This window comes from Nycticebus coucang, chromosome 1, assembly GCF_027406575.1.
Source record: "Nycticebus coucang isolate mNycCou1 chromosome 1, mNycCou1.pri, whole genome shotgun sequence".
Lineage (NCBI taxonomy): Eukaryota > Metazoa > Chordata > Mammalia > Primates > Lorisidae > Nycticebus > Nycticebus coucang.
In genome coordinates, this window is record NC_069780.1 from 125297254 (window position 1) to 125311976 (window position 14723).

A 14723-nucleotide genomic window follows, 5' to 3' on the forward strand; every position below is an offset into this window, starting at 1 on the left:
TTCATAGTATGTTAGCAGAATATGGTCAAATATTTCAATGGTAGTTTCCAGACACATTGTCTTGTGAAAACTATTTTGTATAGTTCACTATTTAGTATATTTATTGGTACAAATAACTTTACCACTTTTTTTTATATTTGACATACACAATTTGAGCAGATACTTTGAAAGTTTATTTACAAATTAACTTACCTTATCTTAAAAATAACATACTTTAAATGAAATGCTGGTAAATTATAATTACTTCTTTATAATGCCATAAAGTTAACTCAGAAGGAACTAGTTAATCTAATTTTCTTTCAGAATGAAAAGTTTATCTTACTTTTTAACAATGAACACTAAGTAAATATGTGCAAGTAACACAATGTGACTTTGTAATATTTAAATGCTGTCAGAACAAGATTTTAGATCCCACCAAGTAGGTCCAGCAAACTTTTCTAACAAAGATCAGAAGGGGTTCTTGCTTAAATATATTGAAAGAATAACATGGGCAAACTGAGGCACAAATAAAAATTAAAAGTTAAACACCAAAATTATTTCAAAAATCACTGTAAAGCTCTGTAAATTTACATACATTTTATATCTGTATTCCTTTTAGAGCTACTCGTATTTGTTCTGCAGTCTCTAATAACTTTATAAAGTATTTTAGATATTAACTGACGTCACTTCCTCTGTTTTTGCATTGAGTCAAAACTAAAGCTCCCAAGAAAAAAGGTGGTTCTTAGATTCAAATAAAAAGCCTTAAATTAACCTGGAATGGTGGCTCGTGCCTGTAATTCTCGGCACCCTGGGAACCCAAGGCCAGATGTTGGAGACTAGCTTGGGCAACATAGGGAGATTCCACCTCTTAAAAAATAAAAAATGTGCCTGTAGTCCCACCTACGCAGGAGGATCGGTTGAGCCCAGGAGTTTGAGACTGCATTTTGCTTCAGTTGTGCCACTGCATTCCAGCCTGGATGACAGAGGAAGACTCTACCTCAAAAACCAAACAAACAAATGCCCTAAATCCATTCCCACTTGTGGGATGGATGGTATATTTAAAAATCTGGAACATAGGGTGGCGCCTGTAGCTCAAGGAGTAGGGCGTCGGTCCCATATGCCGGAGGTGGCGGGTTCAAACCCAGCCCCGGCCAAAAACCACAAAAAAAAAAAAAATCTGGAACATAATTCTAAATATTCCAATTTAGAACCTTACAATTAATGTCCTATATCCTCTTGCAATAACAGAAATATTCCTGTATATCTCTGTCTCTCAAAAGATGATAAGCTTTCTTGAGGCAGTGGACCAAGAATAAACTCTCCAAACAGCGCTTGTGCAGCTCTAGAAAAACAGCTGTATCTTTCTGAGCCTTGGTCATTTACATGTGTAAGAAGGGGTAAGTTAATATGTACTTTGTAAAATTTGTGTGCAATTTAAATGATAGCATATAAAACACTTAACACAATTCTTTTTATTTTTGTGTCTGTGTATTCCTATTCCTTGTCATTATACCAGTGACATGGGATCATAATAAATGTTCAACTAAATTTAAAAGTTACTATGATTTTACAGGGAAGTATTTAGTATTTTTTAAGAATACATAGTAATCTATAGTATTTTAAAAATACCCAAAATTTTACCAATAAATAATTAAATTAAAAAGATGGATAATTTTGTCATGGATAGATATATTTTCAATGGTGTCACAAAGCTTAATAGATAATAAATAAATAATTTGTTGCTAAATCCCATTCGTATATTGAAAGTGGTAAATAGTTACAGGTGTAACAGAATTATAAATATTGGGAGAGATCTTATCCATCATCTAGTGTAATCTTTTCATTTATAGATGAGAAAACCATTTTACCTGGGAGGGTAAAATGCCTTCCACAGACAGAAAAGAAAAAATAAATGTAACCACAGTTATCTATGACCACCCTTCTCCCACGTTTGTTTGTTTGTTCTTGGCATGCAGAGCTGGAGAAGCCAAGAGAAGCCAAGCAGAGAAAGCACATGTGAGATGACCACTGGGAATATCTGAAGCTGGAGGTCACGGGGTCTGTTCAGGAAAGGCCCAGAGAACTGTGAAGGTGAGGGGGAGGGGCCCAGGTCTTTTCACCCAGGGAGTAGCAAACCACCCACATCTGTATTTGCTTGGGAGGCTGTCCCTAGAGTGCCTAATTGATGTATATATTGTTGATAAGAAGGCAGAAAAATAAAAGTGGATTTAATTTAACAACATAAAATAAAAGCATCAGTATCAGTATTTTCGAATACTTTATTTATGAGTCTTTATTCTAAGACTTTCTTAGAGCTAAATGCTTATTTTTATTTTTGTTTTGTAGAAGCTTTTATTTTCTTCATGAAATGAATTGGAAAGGTATAACTAGTATTTACATTCTTAAGGGTCATAAAATTTCAGTCTCCTGTATTAAAAAAAAGTTCTAAAGGATAAAAGACAAAATAAGAACAAAATACATAACTTTTTGTGGTTTGGGGGCAAAAGAGAAGGAATTATAAAGCAAGGCATCAGCCACTCACCATCTTATTGATAAAAGCTATACTAAATTTCCTTTAATCTTTAAAATTCTTCCTGACATCTAACACATGTTTTTCATTTCTATTTAGGGGCAGTCTTGCCTAAAGGCCCTACAATGATATAATTAGCTGACAATTCAAAAAAGCTAATTTGATCTCTACCAACTTTTAAAAGGGTAAAAGTATAGAGAACAGGATTGACACGATCATCTAAATGTGGAAGAGAAAAGGACCAGAATGTTAATCGTATGTATGACATTGCCATTATTAAAAAGCTAAATAAAAATATTTAGTCTTGACTCAGAGCCAAACTTCTTTCAGCCCTGTACCATGCAGAGGTGAAGCCTGTTTAAGCAATGCAGTGTACTCAGAAAATGTTATTAACAGTAACCTCCAAACCTTACCTTTAGTTCACACTAAAGTGAAAAGTCCTAAGCTGCAGCTCTCTAATGTAAAACCAGTATGTTTCTTTCTTCCCTCACACCTGAAACTTTATCACGCAAACCATTATACTAAAAGTTCTGTAAGGAGAGAGGTTTTGTCTATTTTCTTTTCCCAAGTGCTCGGCATGATCACTATTGTGCCTGGGAACAGCCAATTCTCATTAGTCACTTCCTTACTGGTTGGCTGGATGAAGAAGAGTTTTCTGAATATTTAACTTGCTTAAAATGTTATTATTTCCCACATTAACCTAGACAAATAGTTTGGCTATTTCACTGTTGGTGAACTAGGGAGATTTTTGGTTTATTATGTAAAAGATATCATACTTGAAATCTATGAACTCTTATCAAGGGGCTATAATCTAATGGATAAATTCAGATGGTACCACAACCATTAAGGAGCTCAGTGCATACTGGATTTTTGCAATTATTGTTTAAAGACATTGGGACCCAGGGTAGTGTACAGGTGGCATGTTTTAAGTACAAACATATCAGACAAATTGTGGAGAAAATTAAAACTCAATGATAAACAGACAAAATAATACCACTATTAACTATATAATACTTATTTTTATGATGGAAACCAAAACATGTTCTTCTCAGGCTGCCAGTTTCCTCCAGGCAGGGGCTATGACTCACTCAGCCTTGGCATCCTCTTTTTCTATGACCGAATTCTAAAGCTTTCACTTTCATGACCTATTTATATTTTATAAATTCTGGAGGGTCTCAAGAGTTTTGAATCCAGTTTGGTTTATGAGGACTATTGCCATATCCCAAATTAAAGCTGACAAAATTTTAAAATACCCATTAAGTCGTTTAAAAATAAAACACACATCCAGTATATGATGACATGAATAATATAGTCTTTATGACATCTTTATATTTTCCAATCAAAAAAATCTTGTAAGGCCATTATTTCATACTTATGCAAATCTGCTTGATGGCTAGTTTGAATGAAAACAATTAGATTTTAATAGCTTCTGCATTCAGTCAGCTGCAACATGTTATTTTAATTGAAGGATTAGAAGAAAATCCAGCCTCACACAGGTATGGAATTGAGGAAGGATAGACCTTGTGGACCCATACAGCTACCACGGGCCTTAGGAACACCCAGGGGTCTACATTCCAGACTTTGAAAACTGGTGGACTATAATATCATCTGCCATAGATATGGTCATTGTTCAATAACCATTTGCAAAATTAACAAAAAATTTGGAGAAAAAATAAATTCTCAGAGCACATATACACATAATCCACCATACAAATGTTTTCTACATTCATTTTGGATTCAACTAATAGTATTTTTTATACATTCTCATTGTCTTGCTGTAACAAAATGTTAATTATTCTAGTTTCTCAATTCATTACAACTAAAATGGAATGTAGATTGATAGAGGGTAGTTGGCACCAAAGAGTGAAAAACCAGTAAATATAAAGTAAAATAAAGTATTTAATGATAAAACTTAAAGGAAATAAACAGATGACTAGAAGGACATATTTTAGTTCAAAAAATACAAATGAAGTGGTTAATCTGAATGCTCTGTGGGTGTCTTTTAAGCAGCAAATTAGATTGAGATATTTTACTGAACACAAGCTATATTCTAATATTTTTATTATACTACATGCTGTATCTAATCAATGCATAAAAACTACCAGAAAAAAAATTTTTGCTTATATTTTTAGCATTTCTACGTGTGTGTGTGTGTGTGTGTGTGTGTTTTGTCGGGAAAACATATTTATTCACCATTGATTTTTGTAAAGAACAAGGGGGATAAATGGTATAATAAGGGTTGTATTACACTGTAATTTAAGAAGCTAACTAACTTTAGATTTTTGGTTCCTTTAACATCATTGAATGTATTCTAAGTACAGCTCTATGTTAGGCATTGCCAGGATGATGAAAAAGCAGTCCCTGCCCTCAGGAAACTTGTAATTTTTTTTTTCATGTCTAGAAACTGCTTATCATACTGTATATGTCTTTCAATCCTAGGAGAGAGAATAATTTTTATCGTGTATCGTCACTTTCTTTTTCTATTGTTAAATCATAGCTGTGTACATTAGTGCAATCAAGGGGTACAATGTGCTGGTTTCATATACAATCTGAAATATTCTCATCAAACTGTTCAACGTAGCCTTCATGGCATTTTCTTAGTTATTGTATGTAGACATTTGTATTCTGCCTTTAGTAAGTTTTGCCTGTACCCATTCTAAGATGTACTGTAGGTGTGGCCCCACCCATTACCCTCCCTCCTCCCTAACCTCCCCCCTCCCTTCCCCTTCCTTGGCCCTTTCCTCATAGTCTTGTGCTATAGTTGGGTTATAGCCTTCATGTGAAAGCTATAATTTAGCTTCATAGTAGGGCTGAGTACATTGGATACTTTTTCTTCCATTCCTGAGATACTTTGCTAAGAAGAATATGTTCCAGCTCATTTCTACTTTTAACATTAATAGGAATTAACAAAATACCACAGAGAAAATATTTATTCAAACATTTTACAATTTCCAAAATCGTAATTTTTACTTTTAAAAATAACTTTAAGTAAATATGGATATAAAGATATAATTTTTAAGATTATTAGGTTTTTTTAAAACATCATTGATTTGGCAAAGAATAGAATAACTTACTTTTCCTTTTCTTGCAGTGGACGCTCCTGAGGAGCCATCTTTGGTTCTGTCCCAAGATTCCTTTGCATTCGCTGTCTCCTCTTTCTACTTGGTGCAACATCAGGGACATCAGGACTTGAAATAATGGAGTCATCTTTACTTACAGCGGCTAAAACAAAATGAGATAAGAATGTGAAACAACAAAACTGTGCATATAATGTGTTAGTAAAATATCAACTTGCTTTTTACTATTGACATAAGTTGACAAAATACAGCAAAACTATTCTCTTAAAATTCAGTGGTTCCCAACCTTCCTAATGCTGTGATGTATTTTCATTGTTACAAAGGGGTTGCGACCCACAGGTTGAGAACTGCTGTCTTAAATCTTTAAGTGAGTCAGGAGCCAGTTAGATAGTGTATAATACATTACTACCATCTTGCAAGACGTTACATATACTGTGTAACATGTAAGTCATTTCTTTTGTGTACACATGGAATAATTTGGCCAAAAAGGTCTTTGCCTATCTTAGGCAACAAGCTTCCCAAATGTGTTCTTTGCACAGTTTAATTTTTCTTTGCTAAACTGGATAGATGCCTTGAACCACATCCAAATAGCGTTTGTGGGGGGAAAAAAGTGCTGCAGGAATGATATAAAGCTGATATGAAATAGTAATTATCAGCAGAAATAGTGACTTTTGTTAGTGACTCAGAGATAACTTTTAAACTAACTGTGAGAAATACGTACAAGAATATCGTAAGAAAACAATAACAGAAGTCTTTAACATGGCTGAACCATGAAATTATGCCTCAAAGTGTGTGAAACAAGAGGCACAGAAGCAACAATGCTTGATTTATAATCCTTTATTAACAACTTAGTTCCAAAAAGCTTTGGGAGAGTTTAGAATATTTACTTCTTCACATATGATAAAAAGTATGTTCCACTATAATGCATGCTTCTGTAAAAGAAAAGGGGTCCTTTGCTATTGGCAAATAAAACAATGAATATAATTTGAACATCAGGATGCCCTGTTGGTTCATGTCATTCTTTTCCAGTATGGAATATTTAAAAGCCATTGGGGGCAGGCAACCATTCCAACTGAAGAGAAAGCCTGAAAACCTCCCTTTAGCATAAACAGGGGCTGGTTTGATGGAGTCAAGGAGTTAAGAGCTCTATACTCTTCCCCAAAGTTAAAAGCTCTGCTAAAGCTGTGATTATAGCTGAAGAAGTTGGGAAAACATTTCTCCCTGTATCTTAAATGAGATTTTCGATTTTCATGAAACTATTGGAATCAAATGCCATCTCCTCCCTTTGAGAGGAAGTGTAACACAGAGGGGTCAGCTGACTACGATGCTGGGTGCAAGTGTCCTGGGGATTTAATGGCACTAGGGTTTTTATTAGGATTGCAACTAGAGAACTAAATAAACAATGACAAAACTGTGTATATCTTTAAGGGTCCACTCAAAACTTAATTTTTTTCCCCAAAAGCCTCGTTATGTTTAGTGTGCAATTTGCAGAATGAGTGGTTTTGCCAGTACACATATATCATTCTAGCAGAAAAAGGCTGAGGTTTCCCTTGGGGTAGTCCATACTTCACTTGATCGCTCTGTCATTACTTGGACACTGTTAACCACTCTCTTGAAACTCTTTGCTTTTCTTAATAATGACTACTATTTTTCAGAACTTATGTGCTGGGTGCTTTGCTATAGGTTTTATATATATTACCTTAATATCCTTAAAATAACTTTGTAAGAACTTACTATTGCCACCTTCCTTTTATTTATGAGGAAACCAAAGCTTCAGAGGAATTAAGTGACTTGCCCCCGCAAAACATTGGGTCTTATATTTTATCATTATGGGAGTTAAAATATATTTTTTGTGGAAAATTATTCCTTGATCAATTATTAACTGAATGTCCACCAAAGCATATTTTGATTTCCAAAGCTGTTTAATTTTTAGGACATATAGTTTCCACTATACTATTTTATTTTATACACTTTTACTAACCTCTAAAAATGTATTTGGAGTAGAGAAGGATAAGTTTCAAAAGGGAATTTTTCTGAACATGTTCAAGTTGAATGATTTTCCAATTTTTATAAATCTATGAGATAACCAATCTAAGGTACAAGTGTAGCTTGTCTCTGAACAACACCAGCAAAAGTACTGGAAGGACAGGGCATTTCAGTTGTAGATAGACTTGAAAAATGGAGAAAGATTATATTTAATGTCACTGAGGATACCCAGGAAAAACATTTATTTCAAAACTTCAAGTGATGGCTTACAATTGGCAACCAAAAGGATGTTTATGTGTGATGTGTTTGCACCATTTGTCATAATGTCTACAATTTACTTTAAAATATGATGTGACTGGGCGGCGCCTGTGGCTCAGTGAGTAGGGCGCTGGCCCCATATGCCGAGGGTGGCGGGTTCAAACCCAGCCCCGGCCAAACTGCAACAAAAAAATAGCCGGGTGCTGTGGCGGGCACCTGTAGTCCCAGCTACTCGGGAGGCTGAGGCAAGAGAATCACTTAAGCCCAGGAGCTGGAGGTTGCTGTGAGCTGTGTGATGCCACGGCACTCTACCGAGGGGCATAAAGTGAGACTCTGTCTCTACAAAAAAAAAAAAAAAAAAAAATATGACGTGACTAAAGTTGTGCTAGTAAGGATGAACCAAAAACAGGAGTTTCTAGAATCTAATCAGGAGCACACAGTCCAGCAGTATATCGATGGGATAAAAAATCTATACACTGGAGGAGGGTATTATTGACATTTGTCACATGTCCATATGTCAATCAATAAGCTGATGATTTGCAAATTAGTATGCTGAATGACAAAAACGTACATCAAATGGGAAAAGCCATGTAAACTAACTGCATGAATACTGTACGTGGGCTTTAATGAGTGAATTAAAAGCACTAGAGATACATATAGATTGGCTAAAATATTTTAGTGATGCTCCCCACTATTTTATGAATAAGGTATACAATCCCACAAGGCCTATTTATAGTTAGAGATGATGTCTTATGTTAAATCTTTAAGTGGGGCTGTTTCCATCTATGAGCTCTGGACGGTCACAGTTACAAGAAGCAGCTGTACTGCCATTCCTGCCACAGCAATCTTTCTATCTGCCAAATACGATGGCCATTTCCTATGAGGTTGTGACAAGGACACATATAAGAACAGCGAGCTTGGAATTTCTTCAAACTTACAGAACAGGCTCATGAATTATTTTGTGTTTATTTACAAGTACATATTTAGTTACTAATTGCATGTGTAGCAAAATTTAATCTGAGCATTTTATCATTATTATTTCCTTAAAGCAGAAATGTGGGGAAGCGTCTATTCTTCTCAAACTTCTAAGTTCTCAGTGGCTACCATTATTTACCACGAAGAGGCTGAAGTTGTGTATCACCAAGTATGGAATATTTCCAGCCAGTTCACCACAACATTATGACTCATTTCTCTTGACAATTATAGTTCAGACGTTCTGTAAAATTGGCCTCAGTAAAACAGGCTAGTTGTATAAGCTTAGTTGTTGTTTAAACAGAATATGTATCTTTTGGTTTGTGTTTGCATCAAGAAAAACAGTCTTCCCCTCAGTTTTTTATGCACATGGTAATAGCAGATTGTGTCATAATGGATTCTCTCACTTTAAATATTTCTTTTAAAAATTAAGCTTTGATCTCTATCTAGACTTTAATAAAAAGAAAAAAAAAATCCCTTCTATCCTTCTCTCTCCATCCTGCAATGCCAAAAATCAGGAAAAAGAGGCACTGTTCCAACAGCTGTTATCTAAGCTTCGAATCGCTCATCTCAATCATTTTTCAAATTTCAACCCATTCTGCCTCTGTCTTCTACTTGGAATAGTTTGACCCTTTCATTCTCTTTGGTCTTGAGGCTAAATATTATGTTTCTATTCTGACATGAATGAGATCCCTTGAACAATGACTGTGAGTCTCCAAACAAACAATGCTGTTTGGGTTCTAAACTTATTAATAGGAAGTCAAAGATAAGACCTTCCAAGATGTCTAGAGTATTTGTAAACTTATGTGTTTTTAAATGCAACAATTCAAGTTTTCACTTGCGAGACTGGCATCTAATTTTTAAGAAAAGACATCAATTCATATAAAGGTTATATATAACTAGGTCACACAAATTTACTTTAGAAATGAGGAAGAACTTGAATAGAGTTGGCAAAGAATGGCAAATGTTCCAGGGGTAATGTGGAGTATGGGCTCTTTGGAATGGCATTCATAAGAGAGAAAGATGCAGGAAATAAAACAGGATAAGTAAGGGCAGCAGGGAAGAAAGGGAAAGAAAAAAGAGACAGAGATATATGTTAAATAAATTTGCAAGCTTTCAAATTCAGGCAGAAGATCATGGATTTGATACTGATGGAAGGGTTTTTTTCCCCTGAGTTTCTACCTCCAGAATTCTCAGTTTTTAACATACCATCAGCTTCTTTGTCATGACAATGTGTCTTTCACCATTTCCAGGAATTCTTTTAAGAAGAAAATAAAGGAAAATAAAAAACGATTGCCAATTACCATACTGCAGCTGAAATACTGATTGGCATAGCTGTGGGATAAATCTCAAGTTCTCATTGGGTTCACTGCATCTAAAAAATGGGGAATCTTTACACAAGCCCTGTTATTGTACAAGGTGGCTCCACAAAAAGCCACACTTCTTCTCATCTGACAGAGGAACTGCAGGATCTTGGCAGCGGTAGTTCAGACATGAGAAAGGCTGTGTTGGCTTCCCAAGTGCTTCCAACGTTGGAGTGAAATGACACCCTTGGAGACACTGCCAAGAATTCAGACGAATCCCTTCCAAGTTAAACTACCTGGTAAACCTCAGCCTCACACCCTTATATCTCAATATTTTTAAAAGTCATTTTTCCAGGTTTATATTTCTTAATCGGACCTTCATTGTTATCTCCTATTTATGGAAAATTTTCTCTTCATATGCTACATAGATGGGACAGAAAAAGAGTCTACAGTACTCTATGATAGAGATTGTCATCGCTCCTCCCCTCTTCCACCACACACACACACACACACACTCCAATGTCATGAGGCATGTGATTCATGGCAGTAATAATGCAGCTCTAAGATTAACTTACAGAATGAGGGAGGCTCTGATCTTCAGGTCCCTTGGCCATGAAAAAAAGTATGATGTTTGCAAATGCCATGTCCAAACAAAAACCATCAATGGTTCTCCCACTGAGTAGAAATTAGAGTCCTAAGACCCTAGATTTGTATTCAAATCCCTCTACAACATGACCTTCACCTGTCTGTGTAACCACACCTCTCACAAATCTACCATCGCATCTAAGCTATTCCATGGGCTTCAGGGCTCCCACATCCTCAGTTTTGTTCCCTATTTTCCCTGTTATGAATGTCTTTCTCTCCTTTAGTGGCTATGTGCTCCCTTCTAGCATAGCCCAACTCACAGAAATCCAACCCACAGAAACCTTTCCTTTCTCCACTCCTTTCACACATACTGTCTTATATTGTTACTCTTCTTCTTCTTTTTTTTTTTTTTTTTGCAGTTTTTGGCCGGGGCTGGGTTTGAACCTGCCACCTCTGGCATATGGGGCTGGTGCCCTACTCCTTTGAGCCACAGGTGCTGCCCTGAACTGTTATTCTTCTTTTATCTTTTGTTTCTGCATCACATTATGAATATCTACAGCTAGAATCCATGCCTTATATTATACCCTAACATATTACACATGAGAAATATGTACTGCAAAGGAATTTGAAACTAGAACTCTTCCAACGTGTATCTTATTTTTTAATCAAAATCTGACGAGTGGACTTCCGAATGAGATGTCGGGTAAAGTGGAAGGAGCATACATGGTTCTGTCTCCAGCTCTGCCATTACCTCAGACACATTACAGAATCTCTAAGTTCTTCATAAAAGAAAATGTATACGAACCATGATTTCATGATTTCTGGTGGTGATGAGATAGAATAAATCTAAATCTAAATTGATTGTAAATCAATTTGAAAATTATTTTAAATAAAAATTTATCAGAAATAGTTGATATCATTATTGAAGTATCATTAACAAAAAGTGTTTCCTTAAAAAAGACCAAGTTAAGATTCATTAAGATGAATTTGAAGAACTTTTAAGTTCTCTTCTCTATTGTTACACAGATATTAAAAGAAGAACAAAAAAAAAAAAAAAGACCATGAGATAAATTAGTCGTTTTCCAAATTCAAAATAAATAACCCAATTGTTACAGAACCACTGTCTGTTATGAATATAGAGTACTCAGTCTGTTATGACTGTTTTGGGCTGTATTATTTATTTCATTCATGCTTAAGAAATATTTACAATCAGAAAGTCATAGTTTTATTTCAAAAGATATAAAATAGTAAGGGAAAAAAAAACGCAAACCTTAAAATACAACCCTAAGTTACTGTGAAACTTCAAACAACATATTCTTTCTTTCTCCAGAGAAAACAACCAAAACCTCAGACAACCTTAAATATTTACAATCAGTAAGTCATTGTTCTACTTGAAAAGATATAAAATATTAAGGAAAAGAACGAAACCCAAACCTTAAAATACAACACTAAATAAATCTGAAACTTCAAATAGCATATTTTTTCTTTCTCCAAAGAAAACAACCAACCAATGCTGTAACCACCTTCCGCCTCTGTAGTGTGTCTCCCTGACAAGTGCAACAAAGATAATCAAGAAAAGAAGTGAGATAAGCTCTGTCACACCACACTTCAATCAGCAAGTGACCTATCTTGAGGTAGTAAATTTATGATCTAACAAAACAAGTAAACATTATCCTCCCTTTCATTCATCAAATGAAATCGGATTCAAATGTGTAATGAGTCACTACCCAGTTTTCACAATCTAACCTGAATAACTGATGACCATCTTTCAAGAAAGGTCAATGTTCTAACCTACTAATAAGCAATCACCCCTTAAACTTGTAAGTAACACAGCATTAGACACTTAAAAGTGTGTGTGTGCGCGTGCACACGTCCATATATATATATATATATATATATATATATATACTTCTCCAAAAGTCAGGCTCCTTCTTAGCCAGCATAGTTGGAATCAGACTTCACAAATACTTACACTGGAGTATTCAAAAAGGTCATCTTTAGAAAAACCAGTACTCTTAAAGTCAGAGACAGAGTGAGCCATTAAGATAAACCACAGGCTTGGCACCCATAGCTCAGGGGTTAGGGCAGCAGCCACATACACCAAGGCAGGCGGGTTCGAACCCAGCCTGGGCCTGCTAGACAACAATGACAACTGCCACAACAACAAAACAAATAGGTGGGCATTGTGGTGGGCGCCTGTGGTCCCAGCTACTTGGGAGGATGAGGCAAGAGAATTGCTTAAGCCTAGGAGTTTAAGGTTGCTGTGAGCTGTGAAGCCACAGAACTCTACCAAGGGTGAGACTCTGTCTCAAAAATAAATAAATAAATAAATACCACAGACTGTAGAAGTATCCACAACATTAAAAAAAAAAGAGATGATTTATTATATTATTCTGTGCCTACAATCCAATGTTCAATTTTTAAAAAATAGTTTTTAAAATTTTACCAGCAAAAGAACTCACATTTTCAAACCTCAAGAATTTATTCATTCTTTTATTCATTTAATATTTATTGATTATTTCCTACGTATCAGGCACTATCTAGAAGACCCTACAAGCACGCATTCAAAAACCTTACGATTAAATAGGACAGAAAGATACAATGATTTGCAAAAAAGTGATAAGCCCCACAGCCAATCATAAAGCAACTGCTTTAGAAGTTCTAAGGAAAGCACAGCTTTTTAGACTCTTACTATTACCTTTTTCCAAATTAAATTGTTAAACTTCATTTTTTCTTTTCCATCATCAAACATCTATTAAACTTGATTTCTTATATGGTTTTCCTTCTTGTATAGATACTGCTTTTGAAAGCATAATCCTTAGTATCAAATGGCTCCAAAGTAGATTTCCCAAAAGAGAAAATTAAAAGGCTAGCTCAATCGGAGCAAATAGATTTAAGAAAAGACCGGGCTTTAAAATCAAGTTTTGAGGTTGTTTCAGAATAAACTAAAATAGCAAATGTGAGTTGAAACGCTACAAAATCACCTTTTGGGGTAGTCCTTTTGGATCATCTTCATACTTCACTAGATCTCATCCCACTTGTAATGATTAATCTAATATTTAAAAATTCCATGAAGGCAGAGGCTGAATTTGTCCTAGTCGCTGCTAGTTCAAGACAGACTATTATGGTATAGCACAAATAGTAATCTCTCAATAAATATTCATTGATTGCTATAAATTTTTAAAGACTAATGGGTTAATAATAGATAACTCCTTAAAATTATTTTGCATCTACATAAAATACTATACTATTGATTGTGCCTGATGCTGCAAGTTCTAGTTAACATTAAGAAAAGAAAAATAGTGAGGAAAAGCAATTTATGAAAGAGCAACACTAAGCCTTCAACTTATATCATTTAGCAGTTAAATGTAACAAACCTTAGAAAGCACCTTTAGTGGTTAATAAGTTTTCAGAAAACAAAACTACAATTTCTCAGCTTTCAACAGTGACACGAAAAGTTTGCAGCCAACATAAAGCTTTCCTTGTTGTACAAGTGTCAGGTACGCATCTCCATCGCCTAAGGTAACTGTTAGTGTTTTCTATATAGAGATTTCTAAGGATTTCTGAAATTTTCAGTTTTTGATTTCAGTCCTCTGTTAACAATATCTAAACTTTTACACATATTAGAGAAGATTTCATTGGACTAGTATAGATGAAAAAACTGGACAAAAATAAAAAAAAAAAACCTTTCTAAAAGAATAGTACACAAAACCCTTCAGTTCTTCTTTTAAAAAGTAATGTCTTACAAACATATACCTGCAGTGACTCCAGGTTAACTGGTTAGAACCAGGACAAGATCACTGGCTTGACTAGGAGGTCAAACTCTGAATATGCTAAGATTGGCAGGGTGAAGCACTACATAATTATCTGGTGAACTTGGTGGAGGAGAATCAGTCCTGGGAGACACAAACTCTCTAATCATTAACAGGAGTAGAAAGAAGAACTTGACTGACAATGATAGACCTTTCCACTTCATTTGTCAGTGCTGCTTAACCCCAGAAAAGTTTGGAATAATTTCTATACATTATTTCT

The 14723-nt window shown here is 35.1% G+C and overlaps 1 protein-coding gene across 6 annotated transcripts in view; it reads right to left on the bottom strand.

Annotated features, from left to right (window-relative positions):
* XRCC4 (X-ray repair cross complementing 4) overlaps nt 1–14723 on the bottom strand; it is a 299449-nt gene that overhangs the window by 99927 nt on the left and 184799 nt on the right. For all 6 annotated transcript variants that reach the window (XM_053587148.1, XM_053587157.1, XM_053587196.1 and 3 more), the window contains exon 7: nt 5584–5731. In XM_053587148.1, coding sequence (XP_053443123.1) covers nt 5584–5731 — 148 coding nt within the window. The remainder of the gene's footprint in view (nt 1–5583; nt 5732–14723) is intronic.